Genomic DNA, 26,589 nt, shown 5'->3' on the forward strand with positions numbered 1-26,589 from the left:
TTTCAGAGCCTCTTCAAGTAAATGACTGCCTGGCAAGGCCTGAGGGGAAAAAATAATGGGCTTCTCTCTAGGTGAGTAGGAAGTAGAGGATATTGTTGATATTCCAGTCTTGCAGTCAGCTGATCCAGATATGGCTGAAGCTTTCAGAGCCTCTTCAGTGAGATGAGTGTCTGTCAAGTCCTGTGGGTAGAAAATAATGGGTTTCTCTCTATGTGAGGAGGAAGTAGAGGGAACTACTGGTATTCCAGTCTTCTGGTCAGCTGGTTCAGAAACAGCTGTAACTTTTAGAGCTTCTTCAGGTAGATGTCTGTCTGGCAAGCCCTGTGGGTAGAAAATAAAGGGCTTTTCTGTATCTGAGTAAGAAGTAGAAGTTACTGTTGATATTTTGGTCTTCTGGTCAGTAGGTTCAGGAACAGGTGAAACTTTCTGAGCCTGTTCAGTTAGAGAACTGTCTGGCAACTCCTCTTGGTAGAAAACATTGTGCTTCTCTCTATGTGAGCAGAAATTAGAAGCTTCTGATAGTAACCCACTCTTTTTTTCAGCTGGTCCAGAAGCAACTGAAATCAGAGTCTCTTCAGATAGATGACTGTCTGGTGAGACCTGCTGACAGAAAATACTGGGCTTCTCTCCACGAGAGTAGGGCCTAGAGGGCACTATTGGTATCCCAGTATCCTGGTCAGCTGGTCCAGGAACAGCTGGAACATTCTGAGCCTGTTCAGTTAGATGACTATCCAGCAACTCCTCTTGGTAGAAAATACTGGACTTCTCTCTGTGTGAGGAGGAAGTAGAGGTTACCGTTGGTATCCCAGTCTTCTGCTCAGTGGATTCAGGAGCAGAAAATTTTAAAGCCTGTTCAGTTAGATGACTTTCTGGCAATGTCTGTTGATAGAAAATATGGGGCCTCTCTCTATGTGAGTAAGAAGTAGAGGATACTGCAGGTATCCTACTCTTCTGATCAGCTGGTCCAGGAAGAGCTGCAACTTTCTGAGTCTGTTCAATTAAATGACTATCTGGCAAGACCTGTTGGTAAAAGATACTGGGCTTTTCTCCAAGTGAGTAGGAATGTGAAGATAATGTAGGTATCCCAGTGTTTTGATCAGCTGGTCCAGGAACAAATGAAACTTTCAGAACCTGTTTAGTTAGATGACCATCTGACAACTGCTGCTGGGAGAAAATAATGTGCTTCTCTCTTCGTGAATATGAAGTAGAAGGTACTATTGTTTTCTCAGTCCTCTGGTCAGTAGATACAGGAACAGCTGAAATCTTCAGAGTTTCTTCAGTTAGATGACTGTCTGGCAAGGCCTGTGGGTAGAAGATATTATGCTTCTCTCCACGTGAGTAGGAACTTGGAAGGACTGTAGGTATGCTAGTCTTTTGGTCAGCAGGTCCAGGAACAGTTGAAACTTTTAGAGCCTCTTCAGTTAGATGTCTGTCTGGCAAGGCCTGTGGGTAGAAGATATTATGCTTCTCTCCACGTGAGTAGGAACTTGGAGGGACTGTATGTATGCTAGTCTTCTGGTCAGTAGGATGAGGAACACCCGAAACTTTTAGAGCCTCTTCAGTTAGATGACTGTGTGGCAAGGCCTGAGGGTGGAAAGTAACATGCGTCTCTCCATGTGAGTAGGAACTTGGAAGGACCGTAGGTATGCTAGTCTTCTGGTCAGCAGAACCAGGAACAGCTGAATATTTTAGAGTCTCTTCAGTTAGATGACTGCCTGGCAAGGCCTGTTGGTAGAAGGTATTACGCTTCTCTCCATGTGAGTAGGAGCTTGGAAGGACTATAGGTATGCTAGTCTTCTGGTCAGCAGGACCAGGAATAGCCAAAACTTTTAGAGCCTCTTCAGTTAGATGACTGTCTGGCAGGGCCTGTTGGTAGAAGATATTATGGTTCTCTCCACGGGAGTAGGAACTTGGAAAGACTGTAGGTATGCCACTCTTCTGGACAGTAGGACCAAGAACAGCTGAAACTTTTAGAGCCTCTTCAGCTAGATGACTGTCTGGCAAGGCCTGTGGGTAGAAAATACTGGGCTTCCCTCTTTGTGAGTAGAAACTAGGGGGTACTGTTGATATCCCAGTCTTCTGGTCAGCTCGCTCACCAACAGATGAAACTTTTAGAGTCTCTTCACTTATATCACTATCTACCGATGCCTGTTGGTTGTGGGTATCAGTATGTTGACCAACAGCATTCTCTTGAGGAGACCTTAAATACAACTGAGGAAAGTTCTCGGGGAACAAGAATAAATGAGATCCGGTATCTGAATCTCCAGGAGTAGCAGTGATGCCTGGTTTCAAGCTGGATTGAATAACTTCAGCTATGCCTCCTTTAGAAGTACCTCCTAGAAAAAGAGATTTATTAATACTAATATTATTATATATTTTTTAATTAAGAAATATTTCTTTTACGCATAAAAGAAATAAAGCAAGCTTTCCTTCCTTTGACCTTTACACTTCTAGTAAGGAATCCTAAGGAAATAGTTTGATAGTCATCAAAGGAGACAAATATTTACAAAGATATTAATTACAAAGCCATTTACAACAGCAAACTAATGCAGACATAATTTAAATATTCAACAATAGAGTAATGTTTAAAAATAGCAGCATATCCATTTGATATATTATGTGGGTCTTTATTAAAATTTGGATTTTTAAAGAATTTTTAACATGATGGGAAAATGCTATCCTGTCTGGGCTTTATTTTCAGACCTAGCTATAACCTAATAAGTTAGCCCGTTATTGTGTCCTGTATGCCATTAAAAGACATGCGACTCCTCAATCAGAGACAAAATACTTTATTCCATGGCACAGCAAAGGATCTTCAACTTATTTTCATGGGTTCCCCTATCCCTCAAGTCCCACGAGGGCAATGCAATATGGCCCAGATGGATGCTATGCATGCAGTGGGTTTAAATGATTCTTCTAATAAATGCACCCTGAGAAACATACATATTTTTTAACTATATGAAACTATAAAGTGTCTGAAGATTACACTAAGGATTTTGAACTTAATTCTAACTGGCATGGGGAGTTGTTGATAAATTTGATCAGAACTATACTGCAGAAATATAGATTCAAGATGAGTGGGACCAGAATGCAAAAGTGTAAGTAGTACTATCTAACAGAACTTTCTGCAACAACAGAAATTTCTGTATTTGTACTGTCTAATCCAGTACTTCTAATTCTAAATGGCAGTGGGAAGTAAATGACTGCAATAGAAATGACAAGATTTGACAAGATATGCATTCATTCATTTGTTCATTCAAAAAGAAAATAAGGTGGGATGGCTGAGTGGCTCAGTCAGTTAAGCGTCTGCCTTCAGATCAGGTCATGATCCCAGGGTCCTGGAATCTAGTCCCGCATTGGGCTCCTCACCCAGTGGGGAGCCTGCTTCTCCCTCTGCGTGCAGCTCTCTCTGCCTGTGCTCTCCCTCTCTCTCTGGCAAATAAATAAATAAAATTAAATTTTAAAAAAATTAATGTTTACTATGTGCTAGTCACAGTTCTAGATATAGGAAATAGGGCAATAAACAAAGTTTACACTCTAATTCTGCCTTACAAAGCTTACATTCTGATAGTAGGAAGCAGACAAAAAATAAATTGTAAAACATATGGGATGTTAGATGATGGCAAGATGGTTGATATATACAACAAGTACTATTTATACAGATCTTCCTCAACTTACAATTGGGTTACAACCCGATAAGCCCATCAAAAGATGAAAACATAGTAAGTCAAAAATACATAGAATAATCTAACATACCAAACATCACAGCTTAGCCTAGTCTAACTTAAACATGCTTAGAACATTTACACTGACCAAAAATTGGGCAAAATTCCCTAACACAAAAACTATTTTATAATAAAGTGTTGAATATCTTGTTACTGAACACTGTACTAAAAGTGAAAAACAGAATGGTTGTATGGGTAGAGAATGGCTGTAAGTGTATCAGGTTTTTACCCTTATAATCATGTGGTTGACTGGGAGCTGTGGCTCACTGCTGCTGCCCAACATCACAAAAGAATATCATACCACATATGGCTAGCCTAAAAAAATAGCAAAATTCATTATTTGCAGTATGGTTTCTACTGAATGCATATCATAAAGATGAAAATCCTAAGTCAAAGCATCCTAAGTGGGGGACCGTCTGCACTTTACATATAAAGAAATTAAGTTTCAAAGATGGAAGATATAAGATTGCTTCTCAATATGGAAATCTTATTAACTTGCAGATTCTGATTCAATAGGTCTAGGGCAGGATCTGAAATTTTGCATTTCTAACAAAATCCCTAATAATGTCCCATATTTTTGGCCCTCAGACCACATTTTTTTTTTAAAGATTTTATTTATTTATTTATTTATTTGACAGAGAGAGACACAGAGAGAGAGGGAACACAAGCAGGGGGAGTGGGAGAGGGAGAAGCAGGCTTCCCAAAGAACAGGGAGCCCAATGCGGGGCTCAATCCCAGGACCCTGGGATCATGACCTGAGCTGAAGGCAGATGTTTAATAACTGAGCCACCCAGGTGCCCCACTCATACCGTATTTTGATTGATAAAGAAATATAACTTCTCCAGAATTCTACAGTAAATGACAAAAAGAGGTACTTTAACCTTTGAATTCTAACTCCAAATTCTGAACTCTTTTCACTAAATTATTAGTGACTGCTATTCTAAACCCAATAGTGAGCTTCAAAAAAGCAACTAAATATAGAATTAAATGAGTTCAGGAGTGAATTATAAGGTAAGGAAGTACATTACCAAGTACTAACTCTTCAGGAAAACTAAAGGAGAAGGGATGAATGTAATCTGCATAGTAACTTGAAAAGAAATGGAAGTTATGGAAAGTTTTATGAGAGAAAAAGACTCAAGACATTAATAAAGCAAAACACATTAACAGAGTGAACAACCAATGGCTCACAGAGGAAATCAAAAGAGAAATCAAAAAATACCTTGAAATAAATGAAAATGGATATACAATATACCAAAACTTATGGGGTACAGTAACAGCAGTTCTAAGAGGGAAGTTCAGTGATAAATGCCTACATCAAGAAATATCTCAAATAAACAACCTAACTTTACATCTTAAAGAACCAGAAAAAGAACAAACAAAGCCCAAAGCCAGTAGAAGGAAGAAAACATAAACCAGAGCAAAAATAAATGTAGTAGAGACTAAAAAGACAATAGAAAAAAAAAAAAAATCAATGAACCAAAGATCTGGTTCTTTTAAAAGATAAACAAATTGACAAATCTTTAGCTAAAATCACCACCACCCCCACCCAAAAAAACCCAGAGAGGACTCAAATAATAAAATACAAAAATGGGAAAGGAAATATGACAACTGATATCACAGAACTATAAAAGATCATAAAAGACTTTCTACAAATAATGTTACATCAACAAGTTTGACAACCTAGAAGAAACATATAACCTACCAAGACTGAATCATGAAGAAGTAGAAATGTGAACAGACCAATTACTAGTAAGGAGATTGAATCAGTAACCAAAAGTGTCCCAACAAATGAAACTCCAAAACCAGATGGCTTCACTGGTGAAGTCTACTGAACATTCAAATAATTAATACCAAAATATCTCAAATTCTTCCAAAAAAATAAAAGGGAACACTTCTAAACTCATTTTATAAATCCAGCATACTCTGATACCAAAACCAGACAAGGAAATTACAAAAAAGTAAAATTATAAGCCAATCCCCCTAATGAACATAGATGTAAAAATCCTCAACAAAATATTAGCAGACTGAATTAAACAATACATTAAAAGAATCATATAACATGATTAAGTGGGCTTTATTCCAGGAATGCAAGGATGGCTCAATATCTGCAAATCAATCAATATGATACACCAATATTAACAAAATTAAGGATAAGAATCATGTGATCGTTCAGTGGATTCAGAAAAAGCAACTAACAAAACTCAACATCCATTCATGATAAAAACTCTCAATAAAGGGGATGTCGAAGGAACATACCTCAACATTACAAAGGCCATATATAAAAGCCCATAGCTAACATCACACTCAACAGTGAAAAGCTGAAAGCTTTTCCTCTAAGATCAAGAAGAAGATAAGGGTTCCCATTCTCACCACTTTTATTCAACATAGTATTGGGAATCCTAGGCAGAGCAATTAGGCAAGAAAAAAAAAGGGGAGGGGGGAGGCATCCAAATAGGCAAGGAAGAAGTAAAACTGTCTCTATTTATAGATGACATGGTATTACACATGGAGACTCCTAAAGACTCCACCAAAAAACTGTTAGAACTAATAAATTCAAGTAAAGTTGCAGGATACAAAATTAACATATAAAGATCAGTTATGTTTTTATACACTAATAAAGAACTATTAGAGAAGTCAAGAACACAATCCCATTTACAATTACATAAAAAAAAAAAACACCTAAGAATAAATTTAACCAAGGGGGTGAAAGATCTGTACATTGCAAACTACAAGACATAGATGAAAGAAGTGGAAAAAGACTCAAATAAATGGAAAGATAATCTACACATCTGAGAAGCTCAATGAACTCAATGTAGGATAAACACAGAGATCCACACAAATACATCATAATCAAAATGTTGAAAGACTGAGTATCCTGAAAGCAGCAGGAGAAAACAAATCACATACAAGGGAATGCTAATAAGATCAATAGTTGACTTCTCATCAGAAACAATAAAGGCCAGAATACCATATGGGAAGACAAATTCAGAGTGCTAAAACAAAAAGATTATCAACCAAGCATTCTAAACTCAACAAAACTATCTTTCAAAAGGATGAAATAAAAACATTCCAGGTAAATAAAAACTAAGAGAATCTGTTGGTAGCAGAACCATCATACAAGAAATACTAAACGAATTCTATTCAGGTTGAAAGCAAGTGACACCAGACAGTAATTTGAATTTATAAAACAAAACAAACAGTGCTAGTAAAGATAATTATGTAGGTAATTACAAAAAGAGAGCATATTTGCATATTTCTTTTCCTTTCTTCTCTTAACTGATTATAAAAGCAATTTTACACAAAGCAATATGTATTAACTATATTAGTGGGGCTATAACATGTAGAAATGAAACCTATTTGATAATAAACATCAAATGGAGGCAAGTGGGAGCAAAGCTGGAGTGGAGTAAGGAAAAGACACTGGATGGTAACAAATCCACAGGAACAAATAAAGAGAATTAAAAAATAGTAAATGAGAAGATTAATATAATTAACTCTAAATACTTGCTCTCCTTACTTCTCTCAACTTCTTAAAAAATACAAAAATTATAAAAATAAGTATAATAATGTAACAACATATTCTTGTGTGTTTGTAACACATACAGGTATAATATGTATAGCAATAATAGCACACACAAAAGAGAATAGAGCTATATAGGAGTAATGTCTCTGTATCACACTATAATTAAGTTAGTATAAATCAGGTATATATTCTAAATAAGATAAATTTTGTAAGTCCTAGAGCAACCACTAGAATATAACTGGAAAAATTAACTAGAAAATAATTAAAGAAATTAAAACATGACACTAGAAAATATTCATTAAGTCCAATAAAAAGCAGTGAAGGAGGAACATAACAAAAAAACATGAAACATGGAAAACAAAAAGTAAACCCAGGAAATATATATCCAATCTTAATCAATAATGACATTGAACATGAACTGATTAAACAGTCACATCAAAAGGTAAAGACTGTCAGTCTGGATTTAAAAAAAAAAAACAACAAATCACAAGATCCAACTATAAGCTGTTTACAAGAGATACACTTTAGATTCAAAAAAACAAATAGGTTGAAAGTAAAGGGATAAAAAACATATGCCATACAAGCAGCAAGCATAAGAACTGAAGTGACTATACTGATGTAAGAGAAAATAGACCTTAAAACAAAAAACATTACTAGAATTAAAAGGAGACCATTTATAACAAAAAGGTCAATCCATCAGGAATATATAACAATTATAAACATAAATGCACTTAATAAGATATGAAGCAAATATGACAGGAAAATGATAAAACAGACAAACAATAATAGTTGAAGATTTCACCAGCTTACTTTCAAAAATAGAGAAAACTAGGCAGAAGATCAACAAGGATACAGAAGACTTGAACACTATAAACCCACTAGAACTAAGAGACACATATAGAACACACCACCTAACAATAGCAGAATGCACATTCTTCTCAAACGTAAACCATACATTCTACAGAATAAACTATACACTAGGACATAAGAGCAAGCCTCAATAAAATTTAAATGAATTAAAATCATACAAAGTAGGTGTTCTCCAACAAAAATGGAATCAAATGAGATATTAATAACAAAAGGAAAGTAAAAAATCTGTGGAAATTAAACAAGACATTCCCAAATAACCACAGGGTCAATGAAAACAAATTGCAATGGAAACTTAAAAATATTTTAGATGAATTAAAACAAAAACACAACAAACCAAAACTCTGAGCATGCCATTAAAGTAGTGCTTATAGGAAATTTATCAATGTAAACACCTATATCAAAAATAAAGTCTCGGGGTGCCTGGATACTCAGTTGGTTAAGCATCTGCCTTCAGCTCAGGTCTCAGGGTCCTGGGATCAAGCCCCACATCAGGCTCCCTGCTCAGCAGGGATTCTGCTTCTCTCTCTCCCTTTGCCCCTCCCCACAGCTCGTGCTCACACACTCTCTCTCTCTCTCTCAAATAAATAGATGAAAAATCCTAAAAAAAAAAAAGTCTCAAATCAATAACCTATTCTTTCATCTCAAGAAAGAGTAAAAAGCACAATCTAAAACTGAAGTGTGAAAGGAAGGAAAAAATAAAGACTAAAATGGGAATAAAACAGAGATTTAAAAGTAGAGAAACAGAGATCAGAAAAAGTAGAGAAACCAAAGTTTCTTTCTTTGAAAAGATGAACATAATTGACAAAATTTAGCTAGACTTACCAAAAAAAGAGATAGAAAACTCAAATTATTGGGGTGCCTGGGTGGCTCAGTTGGTTAAAACGTGACTGCCTTCGGCTCAGATTATGATCTTGGAATCCCAGGATCGAGTCCCACGGGGGCTCCCTGCTCAGTGGGGAGTCTGCTTCTCCCTCTGACCCTCCCCCCTCTCGTGCTCTCTCGCTCAATCTCGCTCTCTCAAGTAAATAAATAAATAAATAAATAATCTTAAAAAAAAAAAAGAAAACTCAAATTACCAAAATCAGGAATGAAAGAAGAGGTATTACTACCAATCTTCCAAAATAAAAAGGATTATATGGGAATACCATGAACAACTATATCCAACAAATTAGATAACCTAGCTGGCATGGATGAATTCCACAATGGATACAAATTATGAAAACTGATTCATGAAAAATATAAAATATAAATAGACTTATAGCAAGTAGAGAGATGCAATTAGTAATTTTAAAACTTCTACAAAGAGGCAGGCAGCTTTACAGTTGAGTTTCACCCAATAAAAACTAATACCAATCCTTTACAAACTCTTCCAAAAACTAGAAGATAATGCTTCTCATCTCAACTAGTGACATCAGCAAAACTAGAAGAGATAATGCTTCTCACCTCAACTTGTAACATTAGCATTATCTTTGTACCAAAACCCAGTAATAACAAAAATCACAACAAATCTACACACCAATACCTACTATGAATATAAACACAAAAGTCCTCAAAAAATTACTGACAAAACAAATCCAACAACATACAAAAAGGATTGTATGCCATAACCAAATGGCATATATAACTAAGACTGCAAGGTTGGTTATATGAAAATTAATAATGCACTATATTATTAGAATATAAGACAAAAACCATATGATCATCATAAAAGAGGCAGAAAAAACATTTGACAAAATCTAACACCCTTATATGATAACATGTATAAATATGCTCTAAAAACTACAGATAAAGGGGAACTTCCTCAACCTGATAAAGATCGTCTACAAAAATCCCACAGCTAACATCATACTTAATGATAAAAGACTTCATATCTTTCTACAAAGACCAGGACAAGCCAAGGATGTCTGTTCGTTCTTGCCACTTTTATGCGACATTGCACTGAAGGTTCTAGTCGGGGCAGTTGGGGAACTGAAATACATAAAAGGCATCCATGTTGGAAAGAAAGAAGACTATATTTGAAGATGACATGGTCTTGCATGTAAAAATTATAAGAAATCCACACAAAAAAAGTTAGAGATAAGAAACAAGTAGTTCAAGAAGATTGCAGCTATAAAATTAACAAAATTCAACTGTATTTCCATACACTAGCAATGAATATTCCAAAAGTGAAATTAAGAAAACAATTTCTTTTTCAACAACAAAAAAATTAAAATAGTTAGAATTAATTTAACAAAGGAGTGCAAGACTTATACACTGAAAACTACAAAATATTGTTGAAAGAAATAAAGAAAACCTAAATAATGGAAAGATGTCCCATATTTATAGACCAAAGTATTTAATATAAAATGGCATTTCTCAAAGGAAAAACAACCCATGTTCACAGATCTAAATATTTAATATTTTCTGATTCCCTTCCACTGCTTTCCATCCACCACATCCATCCACTCAACAAATCCCTCAACCAAGGATCAACCTATAATTCATTTTCTGCATTTAGTAGAGAAAAAAAACAGAGATTCTATTAAGGCTGACAACATTACAAAATCATCTCCAACCTCAGCTGACTTCTCAGAACTACCTGCCAATTCTTTTGCTTGTTCTTGGTCAGCTACAACTTCTATTCACTTTAACATAATTCTGAGCCTGCACCAAGCTACCCTCCTTTACCACTACCTCCCTTAGCAGATAATCTTGCTTTCTACCTCAGAACTGATCTCTCAGTCTCCTCTCTACAAACTTATTTGGATCTACTCTTCTTCTCCTGTGCTCCATTAATTTCTTTTTTCCCTTCAAATCACAGAATGGAATACAGAAATAATAAACGGACTCTAATATCAGACTCTCCACATAATTCAGTTCTAAACATTGCCATAGAGAAGGCAATGAAAGATCAAATGATTCACTTAATAAAAGATCTGGAGATTTATAAATACACCTAATCCAAAGTTAACATTATTGCAAGAGTTCAAAAATAAAAAATTAGTTAGCCATAGCAAGGTATTTTTAACAAGCTAGTCATAAGAACACCTAATATCTCCTTTTCTACATACCTGCTACATGTTTGAGAGTCTTTTGCACAGTGTCAGGAGATACCCTCAACATCCTGAGATCTGAAGAGTGATACTCCAACTCTATGGTTGGCTCATGAGGAATAAATGGAGGCAATACGGATGAAAAAGTCTGATTAATGTCCATATTAGAACAACCTACCTATAAAAAGAGATAAAAAATTAAGGAAATAGGATTAATTTTAGGCTTCACCTGATAAAAAAAAACAAACCTAATTTTTATGAAAATGAGTACTAAGCAGTTATACCAGTTCCTTAAGCTCATATTTTCAACCCTCCTAAATTCATATACAAGTTATATCTTGTTTGGTCAATTCTAAGAAGGCTCTACAAATTATTCTTAGGGTCTGGAAGTCTGCCTATATAGAATATTACAGATAGGAAGCCTAGAAGTTTGTTCCACATAATAGTATGATCACTGAAGAATTTGAACTTTGGTATTACTCTTGACAAGCTCAAGGATTTTTTTTTTTAAAGGAGAGGTTATGTTGTAAAAAGGAAAGAGGAAAGAAGGAAAGAGAGAACAGGTATATTTTCAAGAAATCCACAAATATTTAGAAAAAAAATTAAAGCATCAAAGAACTGGATCTATGATCAATTACCAAAAAATGTAAGTCCTCAAATTTCTTTAAACAAAAGTAGTGGGAAATACAAACTGACAGTGAAGTAAAGGTTAAATGCTGAAAAAGAAGTTCTCAAAGTTTCATCAGATCCCAGCAACTCCTTACTAGAAAAGAAATTAGAAACCGATATTGGTGATGTCAGTACATAAACATACATAACTTTTCACCAAATTCACATCATACTCTCATATAAAAACAATATACCACTTTTAGGTTTATTTTCCTAAAAATATTATTCCCTCTTTTGGATGCCCTCTCAGGAGAATCTAAAAATGTACATAAGGATAAATTTTGTTCGATCCTCTTTTACCAATGTTTTTTCATTGTGTAGTAATGAACAATCTTAGGAAGCTGGCAGGGTGTAAAAATAAATATTCTACTTCTACTGATCTGGTCTAGGTTTCTCTACACCAGTGGTTCTCACTTGTGGGAGATTTTGCCCCCACCCATCTCTCCCTGACCAAGAAACATCTGGCAATGTCTGGAGACATTTTTCACTGTCATAACTTTGGGCATGGGAGGGTGTGTGTGTGTGTGTGTGTGTGTGGCCACTGGCATCTAGGGAGTAGAAGCCAGGGATGTTGCTCAGCATCCTAGAATGCACAGAAAAGCCCCCCACAACAAAGAATTATCATACCCAAAAAGACAGTAGTACAGAGAAACCCTGCTCTAAACAAAGCACAAAGTTCTAAGTTTTCAATTATCCCACTCCTAAAGGAGACTTTTTTGAAGTACAGCTCATTAACATGTATCATATATGATAGAGACTTTGTGTGTGTGCCCCCAGGCACATATGTGTATTTAATAGTTTTTCTCTAGAGCTTTCAAATGTAGGAAGAAAAAAAATTTCTATTCCAATCTCAGCTTCAATACAATTTCATTAATATTACTCGGTCATAAAAAGGAATGAAATCTGGCCATTTGCAACAACACGAACAGATCTAGAAGGTATAATGCTATGTGAAATAAGACAGAGAAAGACAAATACCATGTGATTTCACTTATGTGGAATTTAAGAAACAAAACAAATGAACAAAGAAAAAAAGAGACAAATAAAAAAAACCAGACTCTTAACTATAAAGAACAAACGGTTACGGGGGGAGGGGAGGAGATGGGTGAAATAGGTGAAGAGGATTAAGAGTACACTTATCACGATGAGCACTGAGTAATGTATAGAACTGTTAATGTACAGAATATTGTACACCTGAAACTAATATAACACTATGTTAACTATATTGGAATTAAAATTTAGTAAATAAATAAAATTTCATTATCATCAAAGCTTCAAAACATACAGATATTAGAGTAGGTAATGCAAAAGAAAATGTAGGGCGCCTGGGTGGCTCAGCCTGTTAAGTGTCTGCCTTCGGCTCAGGTCACGATCTCAGGGTCCTGGGATTGAACCCTGCATTGGGCTCCCTGCCAGGGAGCCTGCTTCTGCCTCTCCCTCTTCCCCTCCCTCTTGCTCATGCTCTCTCTCTCTTGTTCTCTCTCTCAAATAAATAAAATCTTAAGGAAAAAAAAAGAAGATGTAGAATGAAAAAGATGAGAAGAATTTATTTAAGAGATCAGCAGATCTTCACTACTAATTGAAACGGGAGAAATCAGGAAGAAAAAAACAAAACTGGTTTATCTCCCAGTCTTTAATCAATAATAAAGGAAGAATCAAAGATGACGAAGAAACCAAGACATGTTAACTTCTCTGTAAGAACTAAGAAAATCTACAAGTCAATCTGATTTCATAAAAACGTTTGAGTTCTTTTGATAGAGGCAAGTTGCATTTGAGGTGATGGGAATGTTCACAAGAAAATTTCATGCAAGACAGCATTCAGGTCTACCTCAGTAGAAATATTAGGATCTAAAAATGGAGGTAATAACCATCACACACAGAAAAGCATTTAAACCTTGAGAGGAAAATAGGTACTTGGTGGAAGAGGTAGAACCAAGAAAACAAAAAGAACTCTAAAAAAGTAAACTTTAAATAATATTTAGTTACATGGCCAAGATAAGGAATACTAAAACAGTATTTTATCACAGAAGCTAAAAGTATATAATATGCTGCTACCAGGAACAAGGAGAAAGAAAGACAGGAGGAATAATGATAGACAGGAGAAAACCACTGGTGAGGGTCTAGTAATCTGGTTTCAGTGAAGTGAAGGGAACTAACAGCCAGGCAGTGCTACATACCTGACCCCATTCAATATAACAGTGCATGAGGCTGATTGTTACTATTCCTATTTCTTTATGTAGATGAGTAGAATGATCCTCCAAAGTCATCTGCCCAAGGCATGAGGCTAACAAATAACTGAACAAGGTTCTGACTCCAAATTTCCACTCTTTTCACAGCCCCAAGCTACATCATATACAAGTGGATGCCTAAACAATCATTTAAAGAAATGATGGTTAGGTATCAAAGTTAGGCAAACAAGTATGAATGACTCTTCTGAGACACAGATGAGAATAAGAAAGGAACCAAGGAGCAGGCAAGCCCTCTGAGAGCAAGCTGAGCCCTGCAGGAAGATTACTACCATATCTGGCTCCTTATTTCCGTAATACTGGCATTATAACTCCCAGACCATAGAATGGAGCTAAGAGTGAAAGAGAATACAGGGAACATCCTCCCTAAACTAAAAAAATATACTTAAGCCTACAGCTGGGGGCAAATAAAATCTGGAATAGTGGTCAGAATTAATCTTAGCATATCACTATTAACTGAATACATATCTACACTTCTTTTAAAATTGTGAGTTTTTTTAAAGATTTTATTTATTTGAGAAAGAGCGTGAGAGAGAGACAGATCACAACCAGTGGGGAGGGGTAGAGGGAAAAGCAGACTCCCCACTGAGCAGGGAGTCCGATGGGGGACTCAATCCCAGGACCCTGGGATCATGGCCTGAGCCAAAGGCAGATGCTTAACCGACTGAGCCACCCAGGCGCCCATATCTACATTTCTTTAAATATGTTTATAAAAAGTGTATAAAAAGTTGATGTAAGTTACATTAAGTAGTACTATAAAAAAAAAATTAGAAACTCTAAGTTTAAAATTGATCATATTTGTTTCTCATTCTTACTGAAATTCACTTTGACCAATCCCCTTCAAAACCTTCACTCTTATCAAAATAATGCAAAATCTTGGTTTTGGTTTCACTGAAGAATAGTTAAATGGGAAGGCAGTATATGGTATAGTGGTTAAATACACAGATAAGGTTAGTTTCAGGGCACCTGGGTGGCTCAGTCAGTTAAGCGTCTGCCTTTGGCTTAGGTCATGATCCCAGGGTCCTAGGATCAAGCCCCATGTAGGGTTCCCAGCTCAGTAGGGACCTTGTTTCTCCCTCTCCCCACTGCTCGTGCTCTCTCTCGCCATCTCTCACAAATAAATTTTAAAAATCTTGGAAAGGGGCACCTGGGTGGCTCAGTCGTTAAGCATCTGCCTTCGGCTCAGGTCATGATCCCAGGGTCCTGGGATCGAGCCCCACATCGGGCTCCCTGCTCGGCGGGAAGCCTGCTTCTCCCTCTCCCACTCTCCCTGCTTGTGTTCCCTCTCTCACTGTGTCTCTCTCTGTCAAATAAATAAATAAAATCTTAAAAAAAAAAAATCTTGAAAAAAAAAAGATAAGGTTAGTTTCAAATACTAGCTCCCCTACTTGCTCAATAATAATGAGCAAGTTCCTAAACCCTCTAAATATCAATTATAAAATGAGGATGATAATAACCCCCAGTAATCTTACTTGGTAGGACTGACCAAAGGACTAAATGAATTGATGTATATAAATAAATCTCTTAGCGTAGTATTTGAGCAGTGTTAGCTATCATTTTCATCCCCATTAAGAGACTGAAAATTAGAATTAAATAATGTCTACTTTATTTTATTTTATTTATTTGACAGAGAAGGAGTGAGAAAGCACAGCAGGGGGAGCGGGAAAGGGAGAAGCAGGCTCCCAGATAAGCAGGAAGCCCGATGTGGGGCTTGATCCCAGGACCCTGGGATCATGACCTGAGCTAAAGGCAGATGCTTAACTGACTAAGCCACCCAGGTGCCCAAATAATGTCTACTTTAGAATGTTGAAGAAAATAAAATTAACCTCACAGTTCTCTGTATTTCAATTTTTAATATATTCAATAATTATAAATGAAAAGAAAAGTTTATCTCAATATCTTTGTTCATTTTCTCTAATCAAAAGGTCTAAAAATGATTGCAACCCAAACTAGCAGCTTTCCAATGACATACTAATCTTATACGTGGAAAAACAGGAAAAGGAAAGTAACATTAAGTACACAACATCTTTGTATAGCTATATTTAATGACTAATAAGATATAAGGATATATTATAAAGAAGCTGACAGTATCAGACAGAAGAATGGGCAATGGGACCAAAGGAACATTAAAACCAACAGAGGCAAGGATCCAGGCAAATGAAGTCTTGTATAAAAGAAAGGTTGACACAAAACTTTTCCAAGACACCACAAAACTCACTAACTCTTATGGTCTATGAAACACAAACATTTCTTTTATGCCAACCTCTAACAAATTAATGGAGCATATTCCTGGATATCAGATGAAGACGAGACTATAAGTCACATGTCGGTATTAGAGGATATAAAAGGGCCCTTTACTTTCACCCCCATTTTTCAACTAAAATACTCTTTCCCTACCCCACAAGAAATGTCAAACAGAATAACTTACAGGCTCCTCAAAATCACTCTCTTCCTTAGATGGCAGTTCTAAGGCAGACTGCCAGGGCAGGGAGCTGTCACAAACCTCTAGATCATCAAGCACATTTTTAAAACCTGCTAGCGCAATGCACTCAGCAGTCAAGTCACCTTGCTCATGTACCTGTTCATAAAATTTAAAAAAAAAGAAAGTAAAATTAAAACAAGTAACAATACCATTTCCTGAAATAGTACTGGAAAACACCATGTTTCCCCCAACTATCATTTTATTGTGTCTCACCTCTCTTTGTAGATCAGCAACTCTTGTACTGCACCCAATAGCATTTTCATCTAGGTTACAGCATTCAGTATCATCATCCAGAGTAGAGGTGTCAGATTCAGCCTTCCCCTGCAGGCCCTCTACAAAATAGGAGTCATTTTGCATAATTGTATTTACAGTAAAACAGGATTTGGCTCCCATAGGCCGAGGAATTTTACCTTGGCCTATATCAGCTTTCAGCAATGACTCTTGGCTGACTGCAATTAATGATGCATTACTGGTCACTGGTAAAGCACCTTGTGACTTAGCATCACATGTCACCAAGTTTGCTGAAAAGCTGCTTCCTACAGTTGCAGATGGACCTTCAATGATGTTACTAGAGTTTACATTCTTAACCAAAATATAGTTTGAGGAATCTGCAACTTCTTCAAATCTTCTTAAATCTTGTAAAACCAAAGAATCTGAAGTCGATACTTTCATTGGATAAAAAATGTTTGAAGATCCTACCTTTTCTGCAAGGTCAAGATCAGGAACAGACTTTACCTTCCCAATGGGAAGAAATGGTTCATTGTCTAGATCACACTGAAATAAAGCTGACTGTGCTTTGCCAAGACCAACAGCCTGGCTGTGAGATTTTTCACTTAAAGAAGCAGATGACTTATGCTCTGGAATAAGAGAAAGTGGCTTAATGAACATTTCCTGAGGAGTACTGGGGAGTGATTTTAAATCAAGATGCCAATACAGGGAGCTATCATCATTATCTTTTTTATGCAACAATGGTTTTGAAGCCACTAATTCAAACACCCCAGGAGTAGATTGATAACGTGGATGACTAAACTCATCAAAGAAAGAGTTTTCATCATTATAATTTAATAGGGAAAGATGTGAATTTTTTGGTTCACTTTCTTGGCTGTCATTTATTAAAGACTTACTGCTGTCAGTTTGGATTTCATTTACTGTACTCTCTTTCTTGGAAGGCTCAATAGAGGCAATAACTACCTCAAAGGCTACATTTTCAGAGGCATCAACACTTTTTCCACCAAAAGCAGAAGTTGCCCTTTGGTTTCTTTCCTCTTGTAAATACAGTTGTTCTGATGTCTCATCCAAGTTGGACTTAATAGTCTGAAGAGGACCACCAGAAACCTCCATCTTAGAGGTACCATGTTGCCTAGAGTGTATATGTATTTCTGAAACTTTTACAGAATTATCAGGAACTACAACATTCTCAATAAACTGTGTATCTGAAGATCTGGGATGCATCTCTGAAAATACTAAAGTGCTTCTATTCTCCATTAGTTCAAAACCTTGAGATAATTCTTTCCCCAGACCTTCTTCATTTCTTTCATACCCCTCCAAAGAATCCATCATTCCTTTCACCTCATTCTCAGCTGGAGCCCTTAAATAAACACTCTCAAAATAATGACTGTGAGCTGTCAAGGGAATGCCCTTTCCTCTTCTTTCCAACAGACAATGCAACAAAGAATGTGACATTTTGTTATTAAAATGAGGAGCAACTTCATGTGGAAAACAAACACAGTCCTTACTGATCACATATGTTTCTGGATGGTGTGAAGCTTCCTGTTTGCTCCACGGCGTACATGAAAAAGGGGCACAAAAATGGTCACTTCCCTTAGGAATTTTATTTTTATCAATTATGTCAGATGAATCTGAATAAGAATCATGATACCCATTGGTTAAATAATTTTCTGACTGCTGTAAAGCTTTCTGTTTCCAATACTGCATATGCGAACAAGAAGCGTCAAAACTGTCACTTCCTTCAGGAGTCACGTAGTCATCACTTGTGTAAGATGAGGTTGAAACAGAAACTTGACCTTTATCAGCTAAACTGGTTTCTGGCTCCTGAACTTCTTGTGTCTTCCATGCCATATAGGAACAAAGAGCATCATAACTATCGAAGTCTTTGGGGGTTTTCAGTTCATCAACTGTATCAGACGAAATAGTATCTTCTTTAGTCCCTTGTTCAAAAGGTAAAAAAGAGCGCTGACACTCAGCTGTACTAGCTATAAGCGAATGCTGAGATACACTAATGCAACTGTTAACTAAGTCGGAAGCTACTTCTGCGGCTGCCTGGAATAAAGCTTCACTAACTTCCGACGGTCGAGAAAACCATTCAGTATCTTCAGACTTACCAGGAATTCCCCTGAAAATATACAGTTAAAAACAAATAAATAACACATTAAAAACATTTTTTTAAATACTAACATGAAAAATACAAAACTGTTATGTCACTGAAATTAAGATTATTTGGAAAGCGTGTTGAAAAAACAAAGTTCTAATTTCAAATTCCCTTAAAGTAGTTAGTGACTGAACAAGGCAAATTTTTTGTAAACAGAATATGAACTCCCATCCTATGACCCTGATATTGTCTCAGCCTTCTCCTAAAACAATATTATCAAAAAATAGGAATATTTTCATACTACCAAAAAAGATTAAATTAAAAATTCAAACTTTACTATTTAAAATGTTTATCACCTACCATAATTTAATTAGCAATAATCGCGCCTCGGATAAACCTCATTGGCTACAATACTGCCACTGTGCAAAGCTTACCGTAATTTAATACTCACTTAACTTTCACTAATTCTTTCACTAGCCATTTACTGGGCTCTTGAAAACCCCTTAAGAGGTGATCTACTCCTAAAACACAGCAGTAACCTAATTATTGGTTGACTATTATATACAGAACACTTTTTCATAATTAATTTTAAGGTAATACATAGCAGAAGGGCAAAGGTTTTTACTCTGTAAACATCTTCAGGTGTTTTTTTTAAACACTTTTATTTGAGAATAGTTGACACACATTATTACATTAGTTTCAGGTGTACAACACATGTCATGGTTAAGCACTGCAGAATGAATAGAACTGTCAAAACACTACGTTGGGGCGCCTGGGTGGCTCAGTTGGTTAAGCGACTGCCTTCAGCTCAGGTCATGATCCCAGGGTCCTGGGATCGAGTCCCGCATCGGGCTCCCTGCTCTGCGGGGAGCCTGCTTCTCCCTCTCCCATTCCCCCTGCTTGTGTTCCCTCTCTCGCTGTGTCTCTCTCTGTCAAATAAATAAATAAAATTTTTAAAAAAAAAAAAAAAAAAAAAACACTACGTTGTTCACCTGACACTAACATAATGTTATATGTCAACTATACTTCAATAATAAAAATTTAAAAATAAAATAAACTATGCATGAAATGCTAAACTACATTAAGAATTAAATAAACTACAATTGCCTGGCTCATTTTTACACACGTATTACTATACCATATTAATACGCATCATGTCTTAACTTAGGGCCTTGTTACCTTCCAAGTGTGTGCTGAAAATATCTAACCCCCACTCCAAAGTCTCACCTTAGCCTGAAGTCATTAATATTAACAACAACTTAGAACAAGAAAAGAAAGAGTAGAAAGTTTACATGCAAATAAAAAAATAAATCACCCTACCTCAGAGGTGCAAAATCTAGTTCACTCTGTTGAAATAAGGAATCAGACCCAAACTCTTGATCCTGTGTCAAACATGTCAGCAAAGGCAAATCAGGAGAAGCAAAGTTGTCTTGAATGACTGCAAAGTTTCAAGTATAAAAATGTTGGGAATGCTGAAAGTTAACTGCTTAGCTTCCTCACGTACTACTTTAAAGAACCTAAATACACAGCCATCTGGAAGATTCTACAAGCATCAGAATGATAACATAACAGCAGCAGCAGCAACTCCCATTTATTCATCACCTGAAAAGTTTCAGGCACTTAATGTACAAAATTTCAATGATAACCCTGAAGGACAGGTATTACTATACCCGTCTCACAGCTGAGGAAACAGGATTATAAAATTTAAGAAATATTAACTTGCCCACATTCAAATAGCTTTAAGTGTCTGAATGAGAACTGAACCTAAACACTCTAATCTCTTAGCAAGTGCTCTTAACCATTATGAGTGTTTCCTTCCATCTTAAATCAAAGTATAGTCCATAGGTTCCTGGGCATCCCTAAGACATTCTTAGGAGGTGCCTAGAGTCAAAATTATATTCAAAATAATATTAAGATGTCATTTGCCTTATTCACTCTCATTCTCTCACAAGGGTATGGTAGAATTTTCCAGAAGCTACATCATCTATGATATTAGCAACATACTGAATGCAAAAGCAGATATCAGAATCTACCTCTCTTCTCTTAGGTTAAACATTACAGAGATTTTTTTCCTTAAATAAAACAATGCTACTCTTCTAAATATTTTTGTTTTGGAAAATACTTTTCTTAAAAAATATGTAGGGGCGCCTGGGTGGCTCAGCTGGTTAAGCGACTGCCTTCGGCTCAGGTCATGATCCCGGAGTCCCGGGATCGAGTCCCACGTCAGGCTCCCTGCTCAGCAGGGAGTCTGCTTCTCCCTCTGACCCTCCTCCCTCTCATGCTCTCTGTCTCTCATTCTCTCTCTCGCAAATAAATAAAATCTTAAAAAATAAATAAATAAATATGTAATTCATGTTAACATGCAATGGAGCTGTTATTTTTTAATGAGTTAATAAATATTTTAGAAATTTCTAAGTTTTAATTTCTAACATGGGAAGTATCAACAACCCACATAAACAAAAGCTCTTTGAAGTCCTTGGTAATTTTAAAGTATGTAAAGGAGTCCTGAGACCAAAAAGTTTGAGAACTGCTGATTTAAAGGAAAAATAAGTCTTGTGGATTCCTGAATGTCAGCTTAAATAATTCTTATTATATGTGCCTAAATATGTACAAACTAGGTATAAACTCCTTATTACTTACACCATTTACATAACTATAAAAACAAAAACAAAATTTTAATAGAACTAAGATTAATTTAACTGAATAGGTGATGTTTTGCTAGAACTAAACGTTCTTTCATTATGAATGTAATACCATTGCTACAGTATACTTTCTTGATTTCAGAACGCCTGTAATTCTGCATGGTACACCTTCCCTATCATAACTGTCACACCCTTGTTTTAATTTTTGGTGTGGCTGCTTACCACCTAGATTGTCAACTCCACATCCACTTTATTCACAGCTTTATCTGCAATGCCTACCAAAGTACTTGCTACACTTAGTCACTCAAAACAGAATTATTTATTTACTGAATGAATTTATTAAAAATGAAGCAGAATGAGAATGATAACCTTGACTACCAAGGACTAGTTGGTATGATTCCTCTTTGACCTTGGCTTACAGACTCAGTCTTAAACCTTCATAACAGAAAAGTCTTTCATCCCTCTAAGAATCATGAAGGTTGTTAACAAAGATCCCACATTTCCTCACATTTAGACAACTGCTGATGGCTTGGATCACTCTTTTTTGAGATAATTAACTATTCCCGCACCAGTCATCATCATGACATTTGCCACTGGTGAGACCAATACAACCCTCAATAACTGTATTCATGCATGACAAAACAGCAATGATGAAATTTCCTTTAGCTATCAGATCCAGGGATCTGCTCTAATACTTAAAAATGTTCTACTTTATCCATAGTAAATGAGAAGCTGGAGTTCTAAACCTTACACAGAAATCTTTTTAGAAGCCACACTGCACAATCTCCTACCCAATGTTGATATTCTATTAAGAGAATTTTGCTTGACATTTTGCAGTGATATAAAGCACAGTTTTTCTGTTGTTATATGGTCTTTCTACTATTAAATAGCTCTATTAGAAAGTTCTTTCTTTTCTTTTTTTTAAGATTTTATTTATTTATGTGACAGAGAGACACAGCGAGAGAGGGAACACAAGCAGGGGGAGTGGGAGAGGGAGAAGCAGGCTTCCCGCAGGGCAGGGAGCCCGATGTGGGGCTCAATACCAGGACCCTGGGATTATAACCTGAGCCGAAGGGAGATGCTTAACGACTGAGCCACCCAGGCACCCCTAGAAAGTTCTTTCTTATATCAAATTGAAAACAGCCTCCCTATAAGCTATGTATTCTCATTTTAACCTATAGACTAGGAATCAGCAAACATTTTGAAAAGGCCAACTAATAAATATTTTACACTTTGTTGGCCACATATGGTCTTTATCACAGGTACTTCCTTTTTTGTTTGTTTTTACAATCATTTAAAAATGCAAAAACTATTCTTAGTTCATGGTTGGTACAAAATCAGACCCTTGCACTAGACCTTTATAATACCGATCCCATGGTACTGTTATTTTTCTGTTTACTAGACTGTCTTCCCAAAAGTGGAATAGCTTTCATCTATATATCCCTAGCATCAAACACATGATAAGCACTTAGATATTTGTTAAGCAAATGAATGAATAAATGAAAGGTAAGCTCCTTCCTCTTTAGCTTGCCAGCCCCTCAAACAACTGATTACAGCAAACTCTTCTCTTTCATCTACTGTCATACTCATCTCCTCTCACAAAAGAACTCCTATGCCGTCAACATTTTTTTTTTAAAGATTTTATTCATTTACTTTAAAAAGAGAGAGAGAGAGCATGCGAGAGGGGGGAGGGACAGAGGGAGATGCAGAGAATCCCAAACAGTCTCCAGACTAAGCATGGAGCCTGATCCCAGGACCGGAGCCAAAACCAAGAGTCGGAAGCTCAACCACCTGAGCCACTCAGGCGCTCCACTGTTGACATCTTTCTTAAAATGTGAAACTAAAAGAGACTTTGATGATCTACATCACAAAACACACTGGCGCCAATATTTTGATTTGGACAGCCTTCGCTTATGTTTGAAAAAAACTCGTTGAATTAACTCCTATTGGTGCTCCTCTACAAAACTCTGACAAGATAACATCATGGTTAAATCTCATTCCCCTGTCAAAGGCTAATTCTAAAATATGTGGTTGTTGCATACTTTTCAATTTTCGGAAAAAAAAAAAAAACAAACCTGAATAAAACAGAACAAAATAAAATTGCCTTTGAAAATAGAAGGAGAGATAAAAAGCTTCCAGGACAAACAAAAACTAAAGGAATTTGCAAACACGAAACCGGCCCTACAAGAAATATTGAAAGAGGTCCTCTAAGCAAAGAGAGAGCCTAAAAGTAACATAGACCAGAAAGGAACACAGATGATATTAACAGTCAGCTTACAGGCAATACAACGGCACTAAATTCACATCTTTCAATAGTTACCCTGAATGTAAATGGGCTAAATGCCCCAATCAAAAGACACAGGCTATCAGATTGGATAAAAAAACAAGACCCATCGATATGCTGTCTGCAAGAGACTCATTTTAGACCCAAAGACACCCCCAGATTGAAAGTGAAGCGGTGGAAAACCATTTACCATGCTAATGGACACCAAAAGAAAGCTGGGGTGGCAATCCTTATAGCAGACAAATTAGATTTTAAACCAAAGACTGTAATAAGAGATGAGGAAGGACACTATACCATACTTAAAGGGTCTATCCAACGAGAAGATCTAACTATTGTAAATATCTATGCCCCTAACATGAGAGCAGCCAATTATATAAGCCAATTAATAACAAAAGCAAATGAAACACATCGACAACAATACAATAATAGCTGGGGACTTTAACACCCCCCTCACCGAAATGGACAGATCATCTAAGCAAAAGATCAACAAGGAAATAAAAAATGACACACTGGACCAAATGGACTTCACAGATATATTCAGAACATTCCATCCCAAAGCAACAGAATACACATTCTTCTCTAGTGCCCATGGAACATTCTCCAGAGGAGATCACATCCTAGGTCACAAATCAGGTCTCAACCGGTACCAAAAGATTGGGATCATTCCCTGCATATTTTCAGACCACAATGCTTTGAAACTAGAACTCAATCACAAGAGGAAAGTCGGAAAGAACTCAAATACATGGAAGCTAAAGAGCATCCTACTAAAGAATGAGTGGGTCAACCAGGAAATTAAAGAAGAATTTAAAAAATTCATGAAAATGAAAACATAACTGTTCAAAATCTTTGGGATACAGCAAAGGCAGTCCTAAGAGGAAAGTATATAGCAATATAAGCCTTTCTCAAGAAACAAGAAAGGTCTCAAATACACAACCTAACCCTACACCTAAAGGAGCTGGAGAAAGAACAGCAAATAAAGCCTAAACCCAGCAGGAGAGGAGGAATAATAAAGATCAGAGCAGAAATCAATGAAATAGAAACCAAAAGAACAGTAGAACACATCAACGAAACTAGGAGATGGTTCTTTGAAAGAATTAACAAGATTGATAAACCTCTGGCCAGACTTACCAAAAGGAAAGAGAAATGACCCAAATCAACAAAATCATGAATGAAAGGGGAGAGATCACAACCAACACCAAAGAAATACAAACAATTATAAGAACATATGAGCAACTATATGCCAGCAAATTAGATAATATGGAAGAAATGGATGCATTCCTAGAGATGTATCAATTACCAAAACTGAACCAGGAAGAAACAGAAAACCTGAACAGACCTATAACCGCCAAGGAAATTGAAACAGTAATCAAAAATCTCCCAACAAACAAAAGCCCAGGGCCAGATGGCTTCCCAGGGGAATTCTGCCAAACATTTCAAGAAGAATTAATACCTATTCTTCTGAAACTGTTCCAAAAAATAGAAATGGAAGGAACTTCCAAACTCGTTTTACGAGGCCACCATTACCTTGATCCCCAAACCAGACAAAGACCCCATCAAAAAGGAGAATTACAAACCAATATCCTTGATGAACATGGATGTAAAAATTCTGACCAAAATACTAGCCAATAGGATCCAACAGTACATTAAAAGGATTATTCACCACGACCAGGTGGGATTTATCCCTGGGCTGCAAGGTTGGTTCAACATCCGCAAATCAATCAATGTGATACAATACATTAATAAAAGAAAGAACAAAAACCATACGATCCTCTCAATAGATGCAGAAAAAGCATTTGACAAAGTACAGCATCCTTTCTTGATCAAAACTCTTCAGAGTATAGGGATAGAGAGTACATACCTCAATATCATAAAAGCCATCTATGAAAAACCCACAGCGAATATCATTCTCAATGGGGAAAAACTGAGAGCTTTCCCCCTAAGGTCAGGAACATGGCAGGGATGTCCACTATCACGACTGCTGTTCAACAGAGTATTAGAAGTCCTAGCCACAGCAATCAGACAACAGAGGGAAATAAAAGGCATCCAAACCGGCAAAGAAGAAGTCAAACTCTCATGTTTGCAGATGATATGATACTTTATGTGGAAAACCCAAAAGACTCTACCCCAAAACTGCTAGAACTCATACAGGAATTCAGTAAAGTGGCAGGATATAAAATCAATGCACAGAAATCAGTGGCATTCCTATATACCAACAACAAGACAGAAGAAAGAGAAATTAAGGAGTTGATCCCATTTACAATTGCACCCAAAACCAAAAGATATCTAGGAATAAATCTAACGAAAGAGGCAAAGGATCTGTACTCAGAAAACTATAGAATACTCATGAAAGAAATTGAGGAAGACACAAAGAAATGGAAAAACGTTCCATGCTCATGGACTGGAAGAACAAATATTGTCAAGATGTCAATGCTACCTAGAGCAATCTACACATTCAATGCAATCCCCATCAAAATACCATCAACTTTTTTCAAAGAAATGGAACAAATAATCCTAAAATTTGTATGGAACCAGAAAAGACCCCGAATAGCCAGAGGAATGTTGAAAAAGAAAAGCAAAGCTGGCGGCATCACAATTCCGGACGTTAAGCTCTATTACAAAGCTGTCATCATCAAGACAGTATGGTACTGGCACAAAAACAGACACATAGGTCAATGGAACAGAATAGAGAGCCCAGAAATGGACCCTCAACTCTATGGTCAACTCATCTTTGACAAAGCAGGAAAGAATGTCCAATGGAAAAAAGACAGTCTCTTCAAAAACGGTGTT

General features: G+C 36.5%; 1 protein-coding gene and 1 pseudogene across 1 annotated transcript in view; both read right to left on the minus strand.

Annotated features, from left to right (window-relative positions):
* The window catches only part of ALMS1 (ALMS1 centrosome and basal body associated protein), a 213,108-nt gene that overhangs the window by 145,189 nt on the left and 41,330 nt on the right, over positions 1–26,589 (minus strand). Inside the window, exons 4-9 of the mRNA XM_044918883.1 lie at positions 20,197–20,314; positions 18,462–18,900; positions 18,284–18,317; positions 16,761–16,879; positions 11,169–11,259; positions 40–2,336 (exon numbers count right to left, since the gene is read on the minus strand). Of these exons, the coding sequence (XP_044774818.1) occupies positions 40–2,336; positions 11,169–11,259; positions 16,761–16,879; positions 18,284–18,317; positions 18,462–18,900; positions 20,197–20,314 (3,098 nt within the window). The remainder of the gene's footprint in view (positions 1–39; positions 2,337–11,168; positions 11,260–16,760; positions 16,880–18,283; positions 18,318–18,461; positions 18,901–20,196; positions 20,315–26,589) is intronic.
* On the minus strand, positions 19,190–19,307 carry LOC123326159 (annotated as a pseudogene).

The sequence above is a fragment of the Neomonachus schauinslandi genome, chromosome 10, assembly GCF_002201575.2.
Source record: "Neomonachus schauinslandi chromosome 10, ASM220157v2, whole genome shotgun sequence".
Classification (NCBI taxonomy): domain Eukaryota; kingdom Metazoa; phylum Chordata; class Mammalia; order Carnivora; family Phocidae; genus Neomonachus; species Neomonachus schauinslandi.